Genomic DNA, 21,069 nt, shown 5'->3' on the forward strand with positions numbered 1-21,069 from the left:
AACCACAGATAAGTATAAAGAGCTATACCAGCCATGAAAAGAAACAAAGCACTGCTATGTGCAGTAACATGGATGAACCTCAAAAACATGTGAAACGAAATAAGCTGGACACCAAAGACCACACATTATATCATCCTATTGCTGTGAAATGTCCAGAACATGCAAATCTATGGAGACAGAAAGCAGATCATTGGTTGCCTAATTAGGGCTGGGGGTGGATAGAGGAGTGATATTTAATGTATATGGGATTTTCGTGAGTTGATGAAAATGCTCTAATATTGACTTTGGTGATGATTGCACAAACTTGCGAATATACTAAAAACCACTGAATTGTACAATTTAAAGGAGTGAATTACATGGTATATGAATAAAATCTCAATAAAGTTTTTTTTAATAGAATATCATCCGGAATTTATAAACAATCACTTTGCCATATTTACTACAGATTTTTTTAATCATAGAAAACATTACTGAAGTTGAAGTCCCCTTCATACCCTCTCCCCAACTTTAATTGTGTTACATTAAGGAAACTTATTTTTAAAGATTTTAATTGCAGTTTTAATACTAAGGACTTAAAACTTTTCAACCCCTCACCATTATTCACTTTAAAATTTTAGTCCCCATTTACATGGATTTACTTCTAGGGGCCTTTTTCAGGTTCAGCCATCTTTGGATGACAAAGAATAACGGAGACCGTGCCTGTGGAGGGCTGGACGTGGATTTGGGACCCAGGGAGCACATGGCAAAGTCAGCTACTGCCATTGCAGATGCTCTGTTCTCATTCCCCTGAGCTGTCCACCTGGCTGGCCCACCAGCCTCACTAGTTAGAGCAAAGTCCTCAAGCAAGTACAATGTGCTAACCAACGTTCTAAGCACTGAACCAGAGAAATAAATGGTACAGCTTTAAAAACACAACCAAGAGTGAGAAAAAAACATTCTAAGGCAGACCCATTTCTGCCCTGAGCTGGGAAGTCCTGGGTCATGGCCCTCCTGCTGACTCTAAGGATGGAGAACCAGCTCGGGCCACACAGGGCGTCCTCCTGCCAGACCCCGGATGGCCCCGTCGGCCTCCAAGGCTGTGATCGGCTGAGTCACGTCTCTTCAGGGTGACCAGCGACTGTGCATGTGATGCTATAAATCAGGGAGAGAAGGTCGCCCAGGCTGTGTTCAGCCATAGTTCTCTTCCTTCCCTCTCAAGGTCAGACCACAGCGAAACTCAAAGCTCAGAGTGTCCACAGGGCTCGGCCAGGTGGTGCTGAGAGCAGCCTCAAAAAGACACTTCCCGAGGAAGCCAGGTGCTGAGTGCTGCCATTCTAAGAGAAATAGGCCCCCAACAGATATTACCAAGGGATTTCCAATGGGAAACAGAACTAGCAGCTCCATCTCCCTCCATTAGTCCATTCATTCACTCAAGAGCTGTCATGGTAGTGTCATGGTAGAGTCCAGGAGATAAACAAACGCAGCTGGCTCTCAGGGGTCCCCAAATCTGATACATACATGTGTTTTCTTTATGTACAAAGGACTGGAACTTTCCGGGATGAATACAAGAGGAGGGAAAATGACAATCCATAAGGAAGAGACAGAACCAAGTTTCAGAGCCATGGATTCCTCCTAAAACATAACAGAAAAGTCAGAGAAAAGTCAGGACTCTGGCCCCCAAGGGTGAGCTTCTAACCCCTTCCTCTCCTACCTCTTCTTCAACACTCGATTTGGATCCAAGTAACTTATTGCACCAGTATGTGTGCCAGACCTTGCAGAGTACACCATGGAGATAAGAGAAGTGGGGGGAAAACCCAGCCCCTGGTCTCGAATGTCTCGTGACATTTAATCAGAGACGCCGACAAAACTGTAAATGATTGTAGTGTAGGACAGAAGCATGGGGAGGTGGGTACAAAGTGCGGTGGAAGATAACATAATATGGTCTCCAGATTTCTAGATTTCACAGAGCAGGAAGATATGGAAGAACTTGAAGGAGTGTTTATGGATTAGAACAGGAGTCAGAAAGCTACAGCCCACAGTCCAATCTGGCCTACTGCCTCTTTTTGTAAATAAAGTTGTATTAGAACACAGCCACACTCATTCATTTGCATATTGTCAATGGCTGGTTTCATTACACAACAGCAAAGTTAAGTATTTGCAAGACACCGTCTGTCCAGCACAGCCTAAAATACTTACTATCAGATCTTTATAGAAAAAGTTTGCTAGTCCCCTGCATTAGAAGATTCAATACTGAAGAGATATCTATTCTCCTCAAATTGGCCACAAATCAATAAAATCTCAATTAAGTTACATCAGGATTTCATTGTGAATGTTGATAAAATGATTATAAGTTGTATTATGGAAATTTTAAGGGCCAAGAATAACCAAGGCGATCTAAATTTGAGGAATCTTTTCCAATATTATTCATCTTTGTATGACAAAGACCGGAAAGAAGAACTGAAATGGTACATATAAAGGGCTTGGCATGGGTCTGTGTGCAGTGAGCATGCAGGCAAATGAGCTTTTAGCATTCCAGATGCACTATTCACATTCTTCTGAGCTATACTTTTGACCTGTCTACCTGATTAGCTCACTAGAGTCCAAGCAAGACTAGAGGACTCACACTCCTATTCAGCAAAACTCACATGCCACAGTAACTAAGATGGTGTGGCATGTCAACAAGGATAGATAAATGGATCAAGAGAACAGAACAGAGTATAAAACACACCATACATGTGGACACTTGATTCATGACAAAGCAAGCACTGCAGAGCATGGGGGAAAGAACAACGTTTTCAATAAATAGTGCTGAGCCACTAGGATACTCACATTGTCAAAGAGGAGTCTTAACTTATAACTCATACTATACACAAAAATCAATTTCAGGTTATTTTAGATGCAAATAGAAAAACCTCATGGTAAGCAAAGATTTCTTAAACAGGACACAAAAAGCACTATCAAGGAAAAGATGAATACTGTGGATTATATTAACATTAGAAATGTCTACTCATCAAGAGAGTGCATTAAGAGGGCAAAAAGCCAAGCCACACAGCGGGAGAACATATGTGTGACCCAAAGACTGCAATCCCTATTATAAATCAACTTCTACAATTCAAAAGAAAAACACAACCCAATAAAGAAATGGAAAAAAGCCTTGAGCAAACAATCAACAAAAGAAGAGATCCAGTAAAAAGAGGTGTTGACCCTCATTTGTCATCAGAGAGATGCAAATGGAAACAGCAATGATCTACTACTCCGTACCCACCAGAATGGCTAAAGTGAAAATGACAGACAGTATCAAACATTGGCAAAATGATGTGGAGCAACTGGAACTCTCATGTACTTTCGGTGAGAGCGTAAACTGATACAACCGCTGTGGAAGATCCTCGGCATCTAAAGCTAAACACGGGCACCCCCGGTTCTACTCCTAGAGATGTGTGTGTCTTCTACACCAAAAGGCTTGTACAAGAAAGCATAGAGGCATTGTTCAAAATGATCAAGAACTAAAACAACCCAAAGGACATATTAAACGTGTATGACACATTCGTACAGCAGAATGTTATTAGAGAGGAAAAAGAACCAACTATTGCTTCCCATAATAACGTGGATGAATCCCATGAAAGGCTGAGAAAAAGCAGCCAGACAGAAAGGAGAGCGTACTCTACGATTCGATTCATAAGAAGTTTTGAAACAGGCAAAACTGTACTATCATGGAAGAAGTGAAGATAGAGGTCACCTTTGGGAGAATGTGGGGAGGTGACTAAAAGAAGGTATGAGGACGGTCTCCACATGTAGATAACGTCAAACTTTGTGAGTGGTGAGGTGGTTACACAGGTGTGTTCGCTTGGTGAAAATCCACCGAGCTGCACTGCAGATTTGCACAAGTTTTTGTACATCATTTACTTCAGTTTCTCAAGTGCCATTGTCCCCCATGGGGACAAAGTTCGTGAATTGTTTACTTTGCTAAATAAGATAAAAGCCCACCATCTCATCTCAATTTCGTTCCAAAAGGGAAAGAACATTTGAATACCAAAAAGCTTATGAAGAAAAATATCAGAATAAAGGAATCCATCGCATTGAGTAAATTTTTCTTTCTGAAAGTTTTAAATGAGGCTTTAAATACCATCTGTATGCCTACAACTCCCAAATTTTCATCTCTAGCCAAGTCCTGGCTCCCACACTTGGCCAGCTACATTTCTACCACCTCCATTTGAATGTCTAATACCCCTGGTCCATCACATGCAGCTCTGGGGGACTCTCCATCCAGGCATCCGACTCTCCTATCAGAACAGGTGAGCTCATGATGAAAGCTTAGCCACAAAGACCCTCAATTCCACAAATCTTCATCTGGCCCGCAGGATACAAGCACCAAAAGCAGACGGGGCTGACAGCCCTGCTGGTGAAGCCTCAGAGACCCTGCTGTGTAGGTCTTGTTACTGAGGTCCCCTCCCCCGAACCCCCAGCACTGTCCTGCTGCCAGTCTCTTTCAAAGCCTGGTTCTTCACTTCTCCTTTAATTCTCTGAAATCTCCCCAGTGGCTTCTGAATTTTTCTTTTCCATCCAGAATTGGTTTATGGAGCTAACGACCAAAGAATCCTAATCCAAGCAATGAACGAGCGCTGACGCGTGCCACAGACCACGTGCAGAAGGTGTTCAGAGAAGAGAGACATAGAATGAGGTGGAGGGGAGACCAGGGGAGACCAGGCTCAGGCCCACCCCACTCCCATCCTCCACCTCCTCCCAGTGCGGAAAAAGGCACCTCGAGGCATGCAACTCCTCACAGCCCCGAGCCTCTCCTAAACATACCCCTTCACCTCAATGGCCACCAGATCAGAGACAGTCCAACCAGCGGTATATACAGAGGAGGGCAAGCTCAATGTCATACCCTGTCACCTAGAATGGCCACCAGATCAGAGACAGTCCAGCCAGCGGTATATACAGAGGAGGGCAAGCTCAATGTCAGGGCTGGAGGCTGGATGAGGAAGAGGAGGCAGTCAAAGGACATCGCATGGAGAGGACAGGAACCCCGCAGGCCGCCAGGGGCCACACTGTGATTTTCATGGACCATAGGCATGTCTGCCCTTAGAAGTCTCTTTTTCCATAAAAAAAAATTAAAAATTATAGTTTATGACTGTTGGTATTAGAAGATGAATATATTAATATTTTAATATGTAATGTTATATTATATACTAAGATGTTTTGGTTGCCCTAAAGTGTATTATTTTTTCTTCTGATTTTAACAGAAATTAAAACAATTTTGTAAGTCCCCAAAAGCACTGTGGTAGCCACCTAAGGGGTCACTGAGGTCTTTCTGATTCTACCACAGGGAAACTGCTGACTGGGGGTGGAGGAGGGACTTGTGTATTTATGTATGTTTTTATACACATATATATGTATATATGTGTATGCATTATTAAGAATGTATACACATACATAGATAACACGAATTGTGTATTTCCTATTACCGTGTAGTAAATTTGCTCAGAATTAGCAACTTAACGAAACACCCCATTTACTATCTGTTTCTGTGGACCAGAGGTCCAGGCACAGCATTACTGGGCTTTTCGCTCTGGGCTCACAAGGTCACAGCCAAAGTATCGGCCAGGCTGTGTTTTCACCTGAGGAAGAACCTGCTTCTAAGCTCATTCCGATTGGTGGCAGTGTTTATTTCATCATGGTCGTGTGACTGGGGTCCCCAATTCCTTGCTACCTGCCATTCAGGGATCACTCTCAGTTCCCAGGGCAGCCCTCAGGTCCTTGCTACGTGGCCCTCCCATAACACGGCCATTTGCTTTGTCAAGATCAGCAGGAGACGCTTTCCCTAGTCAGCTAAGACAGTCATATAACACAATGTGATGATCATGGAGGGACATCTCATCATACCCACAGATGCCACCCGCCAGGAGGTAGGAATCTGGGGGTCATCTTAGCATTCTGCCTCCCACAAGGTCTTCAGCAAGTATTAGTAGCTGTATTGCCTCATTTATACGAGTTTCAACACTTCTGAGGTAAACAGGAATATTATATTGTCCCGTGTCACAGTTGCAGGAACTGATAGGATTTCCTATTACTGGGGCCCAGGCTCGCAAAGCCAGTCTTCACAGTGCTGAGTGACACACCGTGATTACAGGGGGACAACAGAGAGACTTTGAAGCATGAACTATTTCTCTATAATTTTTAGTTTCCTTGTAATTTTTTAATAGCACTAGATTTTTATGTAATCAAAGTTACACCTCGCCTGCTCATACTGGTGTTTGATGTCCCATCCTCAGAAGCAAGTGGCAAACGAGTGGGGCTTGACAGTCATTCAACACAGCTTTGGTGGTTGCAATCCCCAGCACGTTGGTACTCAAACCTCAGCATGCATCAGAATCACCAGGAGGGCTTATTGAACCCCAATTACTGGCCCTATGCCCCCAGTTTCTGCTTCAGTCAGCCTGAGGTGGGGCCCGAGACTTGGCATCTGTAACGAGTTCCCAAGTGATGCTGGCCCAGGGATGACGTCGAATACCACCACCCTAGAATAATGCCGCGCCAACCACCTGAAGCAAGGGGTCCTCAGAGCCCTCGTCAAGTAAACAGACCCTCAGTGAAACCCCGTGATGAGAGTTTCTGGGGCTGGGGCTGTGAGTCGCTGGTCACAAAGTCACGAGTCTACTCCAAAAAGGGTCCTCGCTTCCAAGCTCTCTTGCTTGGCCGAAGCTTGTACTGGAAGCGTTTAAGAAGTCTCCGCCAAAGAGGAGAGTGGGGAGCAGAGCCATAGAAAGTGGCAGCCATCATCTGCCCGGTGGTCGGAAGAAAAGCAGCCAGTGGCTGCCAGTCTTAGGAATTCCTTGCTGGAAACAGAGAAAGCCTTGAGGGAGACAGCGTAGCCACACAATCAACTCCGGACCTCACACGGCCCTTGATCTAACTGGATGCTTTGGTACCCACAGAGCCAGCAGACTGCCCCATGCTCCACCACAGGTGTCGGGGTGCCTGAGACTTCTACCCAAAGCAACCAAATCCATAGCACAAGGTGTCTAGAAAGATCCACATCAAGACCCACTGCCTCCCACAAGTCTCCTCTGCCTGACCAGACAGAGGCCACCAGAACATTCCTTTAGCTTCTACATTTGACGTCCTCTCCCCTGTCGCTCATTTAAAGCCCCCCGTTATTCCCCACATCTCTCTGCCTCAGCAGCAGGGACCAGGCATTGTGCCCCTTCTGGATGCCCTATGACACCTTGCTCTGGGGAGAAACCTGGATGCTTAGTACATGCCTCTTGTAGTTCTCACATTAACCCTGCAGGAGCCTCGGTCCCCCGTGACTGGCAGAACGGAGAGAGAGAGCTCCAACTCCATCTTAAGCCAGTTCTTTCTAGGCGTCTCCCAGAACAGCACTGCTGGACCCAGCCGGGGTCCCCTATGGTTTCTCTGTGACGCCTGGACAGCAGGCAAATCTTGGATGGGGTGATAGAATTTGTGACAAGATCACATTTGTACAGATATAGAAACTCCATTCAACTGTTCATCAATTTTATATATATATTTTTTTTCAATGCAAATCTTCACTTCCGCTTTAGACAAGAGGGGCTCCTGGGAGGTTAACAGTAGCTCAGGCCTGGGGGAGCAGGAGCTTGGGCCTGGGCCTGGGCCTGGTCCTTGAAGTTGAGGTGACAAGAGGGTGTTAAAGGGTGCCCGTTTGTCCTGTCAAGTGGCAGATTCACTTGGCCTTTTCAAAGTGTGCGCTTGCATACAGATGGGACAAATCGCCAAGCCTACGGCTACCGAAATAGCCCTAATGAACATGAGGCACTTCGGCAAACTTTCTAGGCTAGAGGAAAGAGTGGGGTTCTCTCATGACCTGCGGGGGGGACGGAAGCCCGGGGTGATCACCACGAGTAAGACCTGACCTGTGTGCTCAGTGCGATCGTGCTGGGGCGGCCAGGCTCTCCAAGAGCTCCCCTCTGACGCCACCTGAGGTTGGTGACAGTGGTCTTCGTGCTCCTGCAAGCACGGAGTCCTCTACCGCTTCCCGTGCACTTGAGTGTAACCCTCAGAGTTCCTGCCTCTTGGAAAGGTGACCACCATTTTGCATAGAAAGCTGTGATTTGGAGAGATTTAAAACAACGACAGTGGGGGAAAACGACTTGCCCAAAGTCACACGATCTATAGCAGGGCACGGCTCGAACTCGCGCCTGACACTGAACCCTTGCCTGCGACTCCTGTGCTCTTGTGGGATCGGTCCGAAGGGACGTCTGGGGGATTAGCCCCAGCCCTGGCCTTGGGTGGACAACCATCGTCGTCAGTCACATCTTCCCCTCTGGCCGAGCGGCATCAGGCCTTACAAAATTTCTGAGAACACAGTTTCCTGCTCAAAATGCTTCTGCCTGGGCCTCCGGGTGATAGATGTCACGGGATGGACTTTAAGAGTTTCCAAGTGGCAGAATTAGGGTAGCTCTCAGGAAAAGTGATGCTCTCTTCAGCACCAGCAAGCAGGAGCTCCAGGGCTCTGAGTCAACCCGGAAGGACTACAACCTTGTCCGCTTATGGAAAAGCCCCCAGACACTGCCCCATTGAAAGGGGGCAATCCAAACGTCCACTTTGCGGGGAGCACCACGGCCCTTCCTGATCAGCCTTCCCAACTCGCAGGCTGAGGCTGACGACCACCATCTGGGGTGAAATCAGGGCTCCGTGCACCTCGACATTTGAGCCCAGGAAACGGGGGCTAGAGCGGCCTTGGCTCTCTGTCTGACACTTCCGCCCCCACACTCCTCGTGCTCCCCATATTCTCACAGGCTTTAGCTCACACCGCATCTTTCAGTAAGGCCGACAGAAGTATTCCCCACCCCTCATAAATGCTTAATTACTCCCAGTCCATTTTCAAGACAGGCTTTAATCATAAGAAGCCAAGAAAGACATTTTATCCTGCACAAGCCCAAGTACTGAATATTGATTTGTGATTCTCTGAAGAAAATGTGGCCGTGGGAATAGGTGGGCCCTACGGCAGGTGCAAAACCATTTAGGGAAGGGAAAACGTGAGTGCGACAGAGCAGATCCGGGCAGGTTCTTCCTTAGTCATGACCTTTCCGCCCTCCAAGGCCAGACTCGCCACCCCCACCACCACCACTGAGAACGAGAGGGAGGTCTATACCTCCCTCGTCCTCCTGCCCCTGGAAGGAGCACGTAGCCTTTTGGAGGGAGCATTACGGATGTTTTTACTGTCACGTATCCCAGGAGGGAGAGAGACCCAGAGAGTCACAGATTAAAATCACCCCAATGCTGCCTAGACTGCAGTCTCCCCTGCAGACATGTACTTTGTCATGGTTGTGGAAGAACCAGTGAGATTAAATGGTGTGTGGACCAATCCCACAACTCAAGACAGGTACTAGGCTCCTCAGTCACGTGTTTGCACGAGACACGAACAGCTAAGGCCCATCCAGATGCCCGTCTTTCTTCTGCGGAGAGACCTACTGTGCCGAGTCGGGAGATTTCATCTGTCTATAGGTCCCGGGAACCAGAAGTGCAATCTCTACCCCCTTTGCAATCGAAGGCAGCCCACCCAGCGCCTCGCCCTTTCTCTCTGTGCTCTTTGAAACCACGTGTGTACTTTATGTTCTCCTCCGGCTCACGGAAGCCCTCAGCGGTTCTGTCATTACGCTATCTGGGGCGAGCACGGACCCTGCACCCATAGGTTTCTGTAAACACCAACTTCTGCCGCTCGGCTCCCTAGCACAGGCCTGTTTCACCCCTTGAGAAGTTTATGACCCTTGAAAGTTGAGCTCAGGACTCACAATTCCTTAGTCTAGCAAGGGACGAGATAACAACATGCTTCTTGTGTCACCGAGGGCTCATTTACCAGCCACCAGCTCTTTGCCGAGGAAGGCCGTGAGGGCTCCACCACTGGCCTTCTGGCCTCAACACGGCTCCAAGGTCCTATTCCCAAGTGCCAGTGGCCACAAAGGGACTTTTGTTTAAATCGGGGACAACTGGGGTGGTAGCTGCTGACAAACTGGATGTCTAATGAACACTTAGTACTCGGGGGAATAAGCCATTATAGCTTTCTTCACCAACAAGTCGTCAAAGCCAAAGAGGCCAACACGAGTCTCCAGCACTGGGCTTTGTGCAAGGAACTGGGTGCTCCTGTGACCTCTCTCGTCACCCTCAGAGGCAACTGGCTGGTCCTCCATGCTAGAGCAGACAGGCAGCCTTTCGAGGCCACGAGACATCACGTGGTTGGGGTCTGTATTTCACTGGCAGGCAAGCCTTCTGAATTACCCACCTAAAAATAAACTACATCATCAAGGAAAACCAAGTCCAAGAATTCTGTTTCAAGCAGAAAAATTGGCCAGCTGCTAAAATGCGGCTGGAGCTGTCTTGAACCTAAATTGCTTGATTTCTGCAGGCCAGCCGAGAGCAAATGCCTTTGCCTGCTCCTCTGTTCCTCCTGCTTCTACTACTGATAATCTGTACTGCAAACTGACGTAGGGGCATCGCTTTCTGCAGACGCCAGCGAATCTCCTAGAGAATCAGCTCCCAGAGAATCCAGCTGGAGTACCAGAATTGCCATCTAATTAAAAAAAAAAAAAAGGTTACAGCTGAAGTTACTCCCAACCCCATCCAGAAACTTCTCATTGGGAGACTGAGCTCTTGCCAGAATCCACGCTGAAGACTGCCAAGCTAATTTGGCCTCGTGTTTCCCGGAACACATTTTGAAACTGGGTGAGGACAGCAAAAGTTTGATTTGTTGGTGCAAGAGCTTCTGAACAAGGAGATAGCATCAATGGCTCCAGGGACTGGACAGGAGGGCTTGGACCTGAGGGCAGGGCAGCAGGGGCACAGGAGATGCCCGCCTAGGTCATTCCAATCAATCAATCAATCTCTCTTTCTCTCTGTCTCTCTCTCTCTCACTCACAAACACACACACACACACATGCTCTCTCTCTCTCTCTTTCTGTCCCTGTCCCTGTCCTAAATGCTGCCACTCCTTCTGGCATGTCTGGGCCTGGAGCCCAGGGCAAGGATCTCTTCTGCCAGCCCTTGCTGGTTGAACACTGAATGTAGGTCCCAGACTCCATCCTGCCTCACCCCTGGCACAGCTCCCACTCAATCTCATTGTGAGGGGTCACTCAATCTCATTGTGGAGAGACATAGCCACATGCCCCCTGTGCTGGTGGGGAAAACACAAAGCACATTTCCAGCCTGCAGCGGAACGCAGAGCCCACGGGGGGTGCCCTGTGGTCCCAGAAAGTCCCATCTCACAGTGGAAATGACCTCTCAGGAGGGGAATTCCAGCTGTAAAAACACTTACTATCGAGGTTCCGGCCTCTCATGGAGGACAGAGCCATGAATTCCAGAGAGTTAGGGACAAAATTGCCCACACAAGCTATTTCTTTCCTCCGACTTAACCGACTTAACGGAGCCAGGAGGCCACGCGCTTCCTGAGAGGCAGGCTGTTTCACTCTGCAATGGTCTTCGCACAAGCTGGTGAGCCTTACCTCCCGGAGTCACAAGAAACATAACAGGACCTCTTGGTCAGTTTGTCCAACTGTCCCTAGGACTGCAGATCTTCACCAGGAGAGAATCTCCGGGAATGCAGTCCGCTGTCTCCCACAGTGGGACACCTGTGGCTGCAGAGGGGGCAGACTCTACAATAACACTCGGTTCCGGCCTGCCCTGCTCTGAGTCTGGTGATGCCCAGGTGGCACAGAGCGAGTTCCTGAAGTACTCCAGGGTGAATGTCTAGTCCAGGCCCTGAGCAAAGGGAATAACAAGGAACAGGCTTGAGGTCGGTTACTGGCTGTCAGAACAGAAAATGCTGAGGGCCCAAAGGGAGCAGAAGCCGGGATCAGTCTTACACATGTGAAAGACAAGAGACAAAGTCAGCAATGGGCCAAAGCAAATCGAAGACTGGGAGGAGGAAGTCCAGCCATTCCAGACAGCAGTGTCCTGTTGGCCTGAGCTAAGCCCGGACTTTGCCCCACAGGGTTTTAGAAGGTTCCCTCCTTGGCACAAGTCAGTGCTTTTCCCCAACACGTTCAACCTCCAGCCCTTTGAGAGGCAGCCCACTGCAGTGGGTTGTGCATCTCTCTCCAGCCTTGACCTCTTTGGTGTATTTCTTTTTCAGGGAATGCGGTAGACTGAAAAATGCCACAGAATATTAGGCAATATAATGAGCATCTTTATAATACAAAGCTGGGCTCTTCTTCTCTTGGAGAGTAAGACATGGCAACGTCAGCAAGCCCCGTAGCATTCTGAGAAGTGGCATCCAGTTCACCTGACCAGCCTGGCCCCCGTTCCAAACCAAATATTCGTTTCTTCCACTGTCTTTTCAACTACTGCCTCCAAGAGCAGATGCTCCACATTTTATTTGATAACATTTGAATTTTATTTATTCAGCTGCCCCTTATTAAGGCTGACTATCTAATTTATCATGCAAATGAGGATGGGTTGAGAATGAATGCAGGCGTTAATAACGTTAATAACTATACCAGGAAGAGAGACATGAACTGGGCTTGTCCCTGGTAAGCTGGGTCCAACGAGGACCTTCTTTACACACGCTTTGTTATTGCTGGATGGAAATTCTCATTGATCTGGTGATTTCTGGCCTTCGGTACCAAAGAAGAAACAAATGTTGAGCTTGGAGGTTTTTTTGAACCATAATGATTAGCCAAGGGGAAAAAAAATGGCGACATTTTACTGGTCCAAAAACATGATCACGAGAAATGTTTGAATTCCTGGTGTTACAAACTTCGTCTCACTAAACAAGATAGAACAGATGTGGTAATAAGAAATAGTATTCACGACAGTGTTGTGAAATGGATGTCTGTGCACCCCCCCCCAAATTCCTATATTGGAACCCCAATCCCAAAGTGATGGTGTTTGGAGGTGGGGCCTTTGGGAGGTGATGAGGTGGGGCGGGTGGAGCCCTCGTGAATGGGATTAGTGCCTTTATCAGAGGAGACAAGAGAACTTGCTCCTCTCGCTTTCTGCCACATGAGGACACAATGAGAAGACAGGAGGGCTCTCCCTAGACACTGGGTCTTCCAGCGCTCCGATCTTAGCCATCTCAGTCTCCAGAGCCGTGAGAACTAAGTCACTTTTTCGTTTAAGCCACCCAGCGTACTCTGTTACAGCAACCTAAACTTAGACAGACAGCAAATGTTTATATATAACACATCTGTGCAAAGCACTCTGATGGACACTTTACTCGTATTAACTCATTGTCAGACTCACCACCACCTCATGAAGTAGCTACACCATTATCCTCATTTTATAGATGAGGAAACTGGCCCAGAGAGGTTAAGTCCTTGCCTAAGATCACACAGCTAGTGAGCAGCAGAATGGGACTTGAACCCGAGCAGTTGAGCTCTTAAGTCCATACTAATAACCACGTGCCCCTGCCACTGACAAGTAGGTCTCTGCAGAAATAAGTCAATGAGAGACCAGCTACTGCTTCTGACATGACGACCTACAGGATAACTGTGCTATCACAAGCCGGCTCCTGCACACACTGCCTGTTCCAACGCTTTAATGTTCCAACTCGTCCCCATTGCTTTTTCTTCAAACAAGTACCATTGGTGGGAACTTCTGAGATCAAAGTATGGTCCAGGGATGTTGCTGACAGTTCCTGTATCCTCAGGAGATGACCAGGATGCTGAAAAAACCCTACTGTGGGCCTGCAGGTGGGAGACTGGGCAGGGATGAAGTATGGCCGGTGCCCACTACTTTGTCCACTATGCGCAAGAAGTAGATCTAGGTCCCTTTAAGAGCTTGGAGATCAGAGCAATCCATTTGAGCAGCCCAAAGGACTACTGGAATAAATTGTTTTCTCCACTGCCCTTGATCCCGCAAGCTAACTTGAGGACTACGAAGAATTAGTCTTGAGAAAGAGAAAGAACGTAACCGCATTGTGCTTTGCCAGATTCCACTAACACCTTTTTATCAGGCTCACAGCTATTCATGAGGATGACAGCCATCCTGCAAAAAGACGAAGGATTTGGTTTAAAACAAACCCACCAGCATCTTACAGATGAAAACTGCAATGTCGCCAGCACCGTATGGGGTCTGGAGGACTCAGAGATGCCCAAGGTGGTTGTTCCTGGCCTTGGGAAGTTCGGAGTCTAATGATGAAGGCATCGATGAAGAGGAACCCCAACACAACACATTACAGATAGTATGACAACACAGAAGACATAGGTCACTCCCCCTTTAAGATCCAAACTCCTGAGGATACTCTTGTCTTCGAGATCTCTGGTTCCTGCAGATTCCACATTCATTCAGCAAACATTCATTGGCTGGCATAGACGTTCAACAAACATTTCTGGAGATGAATTACTGGGGCAGCTGGGAAGTTTGACAGATTCTGGACAGAGGAACAGGAATAGAGACTCTGGATCCAGACGGCTTGAATTTGAATCCTGGCGCAACCACGAATTAGTTAAGAGAAATATTTTCCTTTATGAGCCTCAGTTTTCTCACCTATAAAATGGGGATGATTCTGTTTGCCTTATGAGCATGTGACAAAGAAGAAATTAGGTAATGTGTCAGCACTTAGCATAGTGACTGTCCCAGAATAAGCTCCCAAAAAGTGTTAGCTATGATTAGGCTCAGTTGGCTGCCTCTTGGGAATCTAAGTGGAAACCTTAAAAGTGCATTCCTGTTCCCCCATGTGGAAAGACAGGACACAGTTCTTTCCTCTTTGTACATCTTCATCCATTAAATTTTGCAAAAGCACTCACCGTGCTCTACTCCTAGCAGATGCCATAAATATTAGTTTTCTTCTCTCTTGGTTCTTAAATATGGCAAGTGGCTTCCAAATACATACAGGCTTTATATTCAGACGGATCCCCAAATTGTTCAAAAGGCAGGAAAGGGGTTTCAGCTGGCAGCCCTCAGAAGGAACAAGGTAATAAAATCCAAAGATGACCAGACCCTGCCAGGTATCGGTCTGACTTACAAGACAGATAGACAGACTCATCCGTTTGAGTTTCTACATGGCATGAAGCTGGGGACTGATCCATAAAACTGACGGTGCAGATGGAGACCCCCGTGGTGGCTTCTGAGCTGCGGTCCAGGGGCAGAGCAAAGCAGCAGCAGGCCAGCTGCTCCCGTCTTGTCACCTTGCTGTCTTCCCCTCTCGACCCTCCCCGTTGAGCTGGGCCCGGATTCGTGTGGTGCCAGCAAGACGTATTAGACAGAATGACTTTAATCATTCTGGCCAAGCAAAGGAACCCTGCAGAAGGGCTTTCTACCAAATGGGACAGACTGGAAAGCAACTAGAATGACATAGGGGCAGCTTAGCAAGTCAGAGCAAGAAATGAAGTCCCCAGGAGCCATGGCCTGCAAGCTAGGGTCCCCCAACCAACAGACTGTCAGGCCAAGGGGTAAGCTGAGAACCTTCAGCAGAGACACAGCCAAACACCAGGTCAGAGGGGTACCCCAGTCAAACATTTTGGGGGCCAAGGAGGAGATGGGCAAGGGAGTTATTCAGCTATATGGAGACTGACCTCACACCAGCTCAAGTCTATATTGCCCAACCCTCTGAGCTCCTGCCAACATCCTCATGTAGCATCAAAGGTGCCAGCAAGGACACGAGTCAGAGCCAGATTCTCCAGCTTGAGCCTTTTTATATTGTCCCACACAAACTCTGTCTTCGCCCATTCTGTGCTATGTCCGTTGCTCTGGGGTAGGGATCAGCACACCTTTCTCTGCAAAGGGTGAGACAGTAAATATTTTCAGCTTTGCAGGCCACATGGTCTTGGTCACAGCTACTCACCGTTATGCACAAAAGTAGCCACAGACAAAATGTATGTGGATGGATGTGACTGTATACCAATAAAACTTTATTTACAAAGGCAAGTGGTGGGCCAGATTTGGCAGCGGGGCTGGAATCTGCAGCCCTAATCTGGGGATTCAGGGCTTATCAAGTTCACACAACCAACAAACAGCTGAATTGAGACCGAATGAGGAAGATCTCTCTACTCTTTCCGTGGCCCCACCCAGGCCAAATTACACCCTTGCTGCCAGGGGTCTACTCCCACCCCGCCTAAGTCCTATGTGCCCTTTTATGCTCGTCCCCCACCGGCACCCCACTAAGTATGCTCCTTTCCCAGGAATCAACTTCTTTTCCTAAGACATGAAATTCTTACAGATACAAAGGATTATCCCAAGGCATCACCGGGAACCACAGGCTTTAGAGGTTCGAGGCACAGGCTTGGGCGCCTGCCCAGGACTCATCCTCCCCTGTCGCTACTTCCCAGCTGCATGAACGTGGGCATGCAGGCAACCCCTGAGCATTTCCCCCGCCTGTGGAAAATGCAGTAAGACGGTTCCTGTAAAACCTATAGGAAGGGTTGCTCAGAAAATGGAATCATTAAAAAGTCACATCCCGTATAATTCTCTTTTGCCCAATATGTTTTACACCAACTGGAGGAAGGGCTTGCCTTACTCTACAGATTCTGTGGTTCCTGGCACCATGCAGAGAGGCCAGGGTGGGGGTGCACAGTGAACACAGAGGACAGCTGCCTCCTACTCAGGGACAGACGTGAGGAACACAGCTCTAAGCCCCTGGAGGCATGGACTCATTTTCACCTGCATTTAAGATCTCATTGGTGGTACAGCTGACTACAGACGGCTGGCTGGAGACAGCCGCGTTGGCTCTCGATCCCTTTTGCCTCTTAGCTGAGTGAGCTCCTTGCACTTAGAGGTGACTTTTTCCCCTTTGTGTTCCTTCAGGAGATGTGTTCTCCCTTGAGGTGGCTGGTCATTATTATTCCATGTTACACTACTCTCTTGAGATAAAGGGCTTTCTCTCAAAAGGAGACAGAGGATTTCACAGCCCGATGTAGGTCTGGGTGCCTCCGAAAGTGCAGAGAATGAAGCCACAGGGGACAACACCAAGGCACTTTAGAAATCCAATCTGCCTCCTCCCACAGTACCTTCAGAGAAGTAGAAAGGTGTGTGAAACCCCCCAAGCCCTCCTTCTTGTGTAGAAGTAGAGGCAGCTGAGCCGTTGCAGATCACACATTCCACGGATACATAGGCTGGGAATTTCCCCACCTTCTGGACAAGCCAGGTTCAAGTTCAATGCTTTGACCTTCCAGGCCCAAAAGCAGCTATGCTACTCTCTGCAAACAGATGCCTTGAACGGCCCATAGAAAGATGCTTGCCCAGCATCCCCCACACCTCCTAGAAATATTAATAAATGCTTGACACTAAAAAGTAGAGCTGGTTAGGTGCCAGGTACTTTTCTAACTCTTTCCATGTATTAAGTTATTTAATCTTTGCAATGACCCTATGAAGTAGTGCTTACTTATCTCTATTTTACAGATGAGGATGCTGAGGCACAGAGATGCTAAGTAACTTGCCTGAGGTCACACAGCCTATAAGAAATGAAACTGGGACTCGAACCCAGGCAGTCCAGCAACAGAATCCTCATTCACCCATTCCACGAGTCACCTCCCTGTGCAGCCACACCCTGTCCTCAGAAACCAGGGCAAGTGTGTCTTTGTTGCACTGGGCTCCCATGAGCTCACAGGATCTCAAGCCTGGATGGACCATGCAGCCCTGAGTCCAGTTCTCTTGTTCTGCCATTGGGCATGAATGTCCAAGAGAAAGGGGTAGGATCTGCATTTTCCAAGGTTACGCAGCCACCCAGTGAAGGCATCAACACCGACTCGACTCTACCGTGCTCTCTCACCTGCCTCTAGACTCAGCCAAGATGCACAATTAACACTTTCACAGCCGGGAGACCACAGGACAAACACGCCATGCTTTCCCCAAGAACAGGAACAAACTCCAGGAAAATGGGGAACCGGGCATTCAGCTTTTTGTGTGACTCCAACATGGTCACAGCCACACATCAGGCATCAGTCTGTGGGCTCCACCGTGGTCACTGTTTGCACCAGGCCATTCCCCCTCACCTGGTTTTCTTTGTGACCAAAATGTACATCCTAGCAAGATGGCTGGCAGCCCACGTTAAGTTTTCCCTTCTGTATAAAACATGAGCCTTTGCGGACAAAGTCATAAGCAAAGACTAATAAGGAATCCCCACGGCAGAGCCAAGGGCGACACAATCACGAGCATCTGAGTGACTCCGCTGGTGACCGGAGAGGCACCTAAGGCATCTAAGTTAAACACCACTTTTAGCAGCAGAGAGAGGCAAGCTGACAGAAGGTGACCAGTCTAGGGTTGGCATCTGTCCCCAAAAGGTGACCACGGCCACCCCATCATCAGATTCTCCTGACGTACCGGCCATCATCCTCTGGGTAGCCACAGAGAAAAGAGGTAACAAAAGACAAATGGGGGCCCCCACTTACCCTGCTTGTGGCATGTCCTAAAAACTTTAAAGTGATTATGCCAGTGACAAGCACGTCACTGGCTAGTTGAACTTCACATTCCACTTTACGTCGAGGGAGAGATGGGGCAGCCAGACACCCAGACATGCGCGAGCGTCTGCCACTGGGGACTTTGCACGATGCTCCCCTTCCCACACGGCACGCTTCCTACCTGCTTCCATCAGCTGGCACTGTTGACCGAAGACGTGCGAGAAGGTGACGGGGCCTGTGGCAGAACTGGACGTCGCCAGCGTAGACTCCATGGCTCCTCGGGGGTCTCTGGTGTTGGTCATGTGGCAGCCTCCAGACCCTTCAGAGTGTCCAAGCAAACGATGACATCACCGGCCCAGGAACTGTAGGTCTGAGGCTACTTGTCACTTCCAAGGAAATGTCCCTGCCCCCAAAGTTTATAATGTTTCTTCTTGCCACCCAGTCCTTGCAGTTTTTCTCAAACACCCGTCAAGTCAAAAATGAAACCCCACAGGGCTCGGCAGACCTTGCTCAGCTGCCGGAGTTGGATGCAAAAACAAAATTCTAAGTTTTACCCAATGGGAGTTGCTTCCTCTTGTCTGGGAGGGGAAACTGGGACCTGGTCCCCCACTCTCTCTTCTCAGGGTATCACCTGGAAGAGGCAGGGTCCCCGGAGCTGCTCAGCCTCATCCGTGGCTGGCTGGAGAGAGCTGAGGTTCCAGCACCAGCTGCAGGAAAAACACTGCTGGGCTCCGGTGTGTCCTTCCTGGGAGGAGGGCAAGGAGCGAGGCCGCCCTCGCTCCCCAGGGAGCTGGCCTCGCGGGCCGGTGCTCTGGCAGCTCGGCAGCTCCAGCTCTAGTGCGCTGCTGTCCAGGGTCCGTGCACGCCTCTGGGTGGCCAGATTCAGACAGGGGAGCGCGAGCAGCTGAGCGGCTGGCAAGCGCAGCGAGCACGCTGCAGCTCTGGACGAGAGATGTCCGTGGTTCATCCTTCACTCCAGACCAAAGCCTTTCTCGTCCCGCCTCCGCCTGCTCGCTGGGCTGTGGGGAGGGGAATGAGACATGGTTAAAGAGCCCCTGCTGGGACTTACTGCAGCGGGGAACCCCCCAGCCTGCACCACCACCCCTTTTCCGTGATGTGAAAGGGCCTTTACTTGGAGATGTTCTGGATGCAGAGGGAAGTGCTAACTCAGCCCGGCAGGCTCCTGGCTGCTGTAACCTCTTCATGCCCACAGCCCAGGCAGTGCCAGACAGAGGAGACCAGAGTGCCAGCAACAAACCAGAGATCGAAAAGAGAAGAGTCGCAAAATGCCAGACATCTTCCGCGGCACTCCTACAACACAGAGATGGTCTGGGTGTGTCGCCTTCGCCAAAGCAGACCTATCCCTACTCCAAAGGAAAGGGGTAGTTCCTCTGGAAAGTGGGGAGGGGAGGGAGAAACCTTTCACACAATAGAACAGCTGTTTCAGTGGGTGCTGCATCTTTATTTTGCCACCCCATCTGCCGAGCACAAAGGTGCTAACTGTAGAGAGACACTGCACCATCTCCAGCCAGCATTTTGGGATGCTTTCATTGGGGATCTGGCTGCAACATTGGCAGGATGCTGGCGGCAGCACATCCACCAGAGAGACTGGGACCCAGCACAGCGGCGGTAATCAAAGCTTCTGCATCTGTTTCCTCGTGAGGACTTTGGTTGACAGGCCATTTGCCTCTTCTGTATTTGAGATACAGAAGGCCAAGTTCCAACTGATTTGTGGAAAGGCTCTCAAACACAAGCTTTTCCCATTCGAGCTCTTTACTAGCAAGGCATACAGCTTAGTGATGTTCATTGGGTTACCTGAGGTGCTTAGAGCAAGGCTTGAAATACTGCCCAGAGTTAAATGAAGTCTACTTCTTCTTAAACGGTTTAAAATAGCTTGAACTATGAGTATCCCTTTTCTTGCATGAAACAAGGGTTCCTCCCAAGTCATGAAATTATAAGACACAAGAGGCCACTCCCCCTGACAACTAAGGTCTAAGACAGTCAAGGACGAATGTGGGGAGAAGACCAGATCTCTTGGTAACTGCAGAAACCTCATGCAGGATAGGAAATGATTCGGCTTCCCACGTCTGGTGACTATGTAGGTTTTAATGCATCTTAACAATGGACTACTATGCTACCATTGAAAAACCTAAGGTGGGTTATGGGGCAGGGAGGGATGAACAGGGGGAGCATAGAAGATTTTTAGGGTAGTAAAAATTCTCTGTGTGAGACTATAATGATGGATACATGTCATTATACACTTGTCCAAACCCAGAGAATGTACACCACCAAGCGTGAACCCTAATGTGAACTGTGGACTTTGGGTGATGATGATGTCAGCACAGATTCATGGACTGTAACAAATATGCCACCTGCGGGGCAGGGGGATGTTAACTATGGGGGAGGCTGTGCATGTGTTCGTGTAAAACTGCTCTAAAAAAATTACCTTTTTTAAAAAAAAGTCAAGGTAAACCTTTATACGCTAACTCAGCCTACAGATGTCTTTGTTTAGAAAACTGTGGGGTTTTTTTTTTTCCTTCTCTTTACACCCATCTCATTGCTACATGGTGTGTCACATACCCAATCTACAACATTTGACTCTGTCTGCTCCCTTAGCACCAGGCACCTGGGTCACCCACCTCCTGTGCTCTGCTTCTGTAAACGACACCATTATGATGCCACCTAATGGTCGGTCTTCAATATATCATCCACGTCAGGACACTTGGAGGGCGAAAGAATGGAACCACTATTAATAATTACACCAGGGTACGTGGCATTA

At 48.5% G+C, this 21,069-nt stretch overlaps 1 protein-coding gene across 1 annotated transcript in view; it reads right to left on the reverse strand.

Moving 5' to 3' along the window:
* The window catches only part of LOC120585701 (uncharacterized), a 535,818-nt gene extending 516,494 nt beyond the window's left edge, over positions 1-19,324 (reverse strand). Inside the window, exon 1 of the mRNA XM_039842025.1 lies at positions 18,472-19,324. Within this exon, the coding sequence (XP_039697959.1) occupies positions 18,472-18,592 (121 nt within the window). The 5' untranslated portion in view covers positions 18,593-19,324. The remainder of the gene's footprint in view (positions 1-18,471) is intronic.
* Between the last annotated feature and the right edge of the window lie 1,745 nt (positions 19,325-21,069).

Source organism: Pteropus medius, unplaced genomic scaffold (assembly GCF_902729225.1).
Source record: "Pteropus medius unplaced genomic scaffold, Ma_sr-lr_union100, whole genome shotgun sequence".
NCBI lineage: Eukaryota > Metazoa > Chordata > Mammalia > Chiroptera > Pteropodidae > Pteropus > Pteropus medius.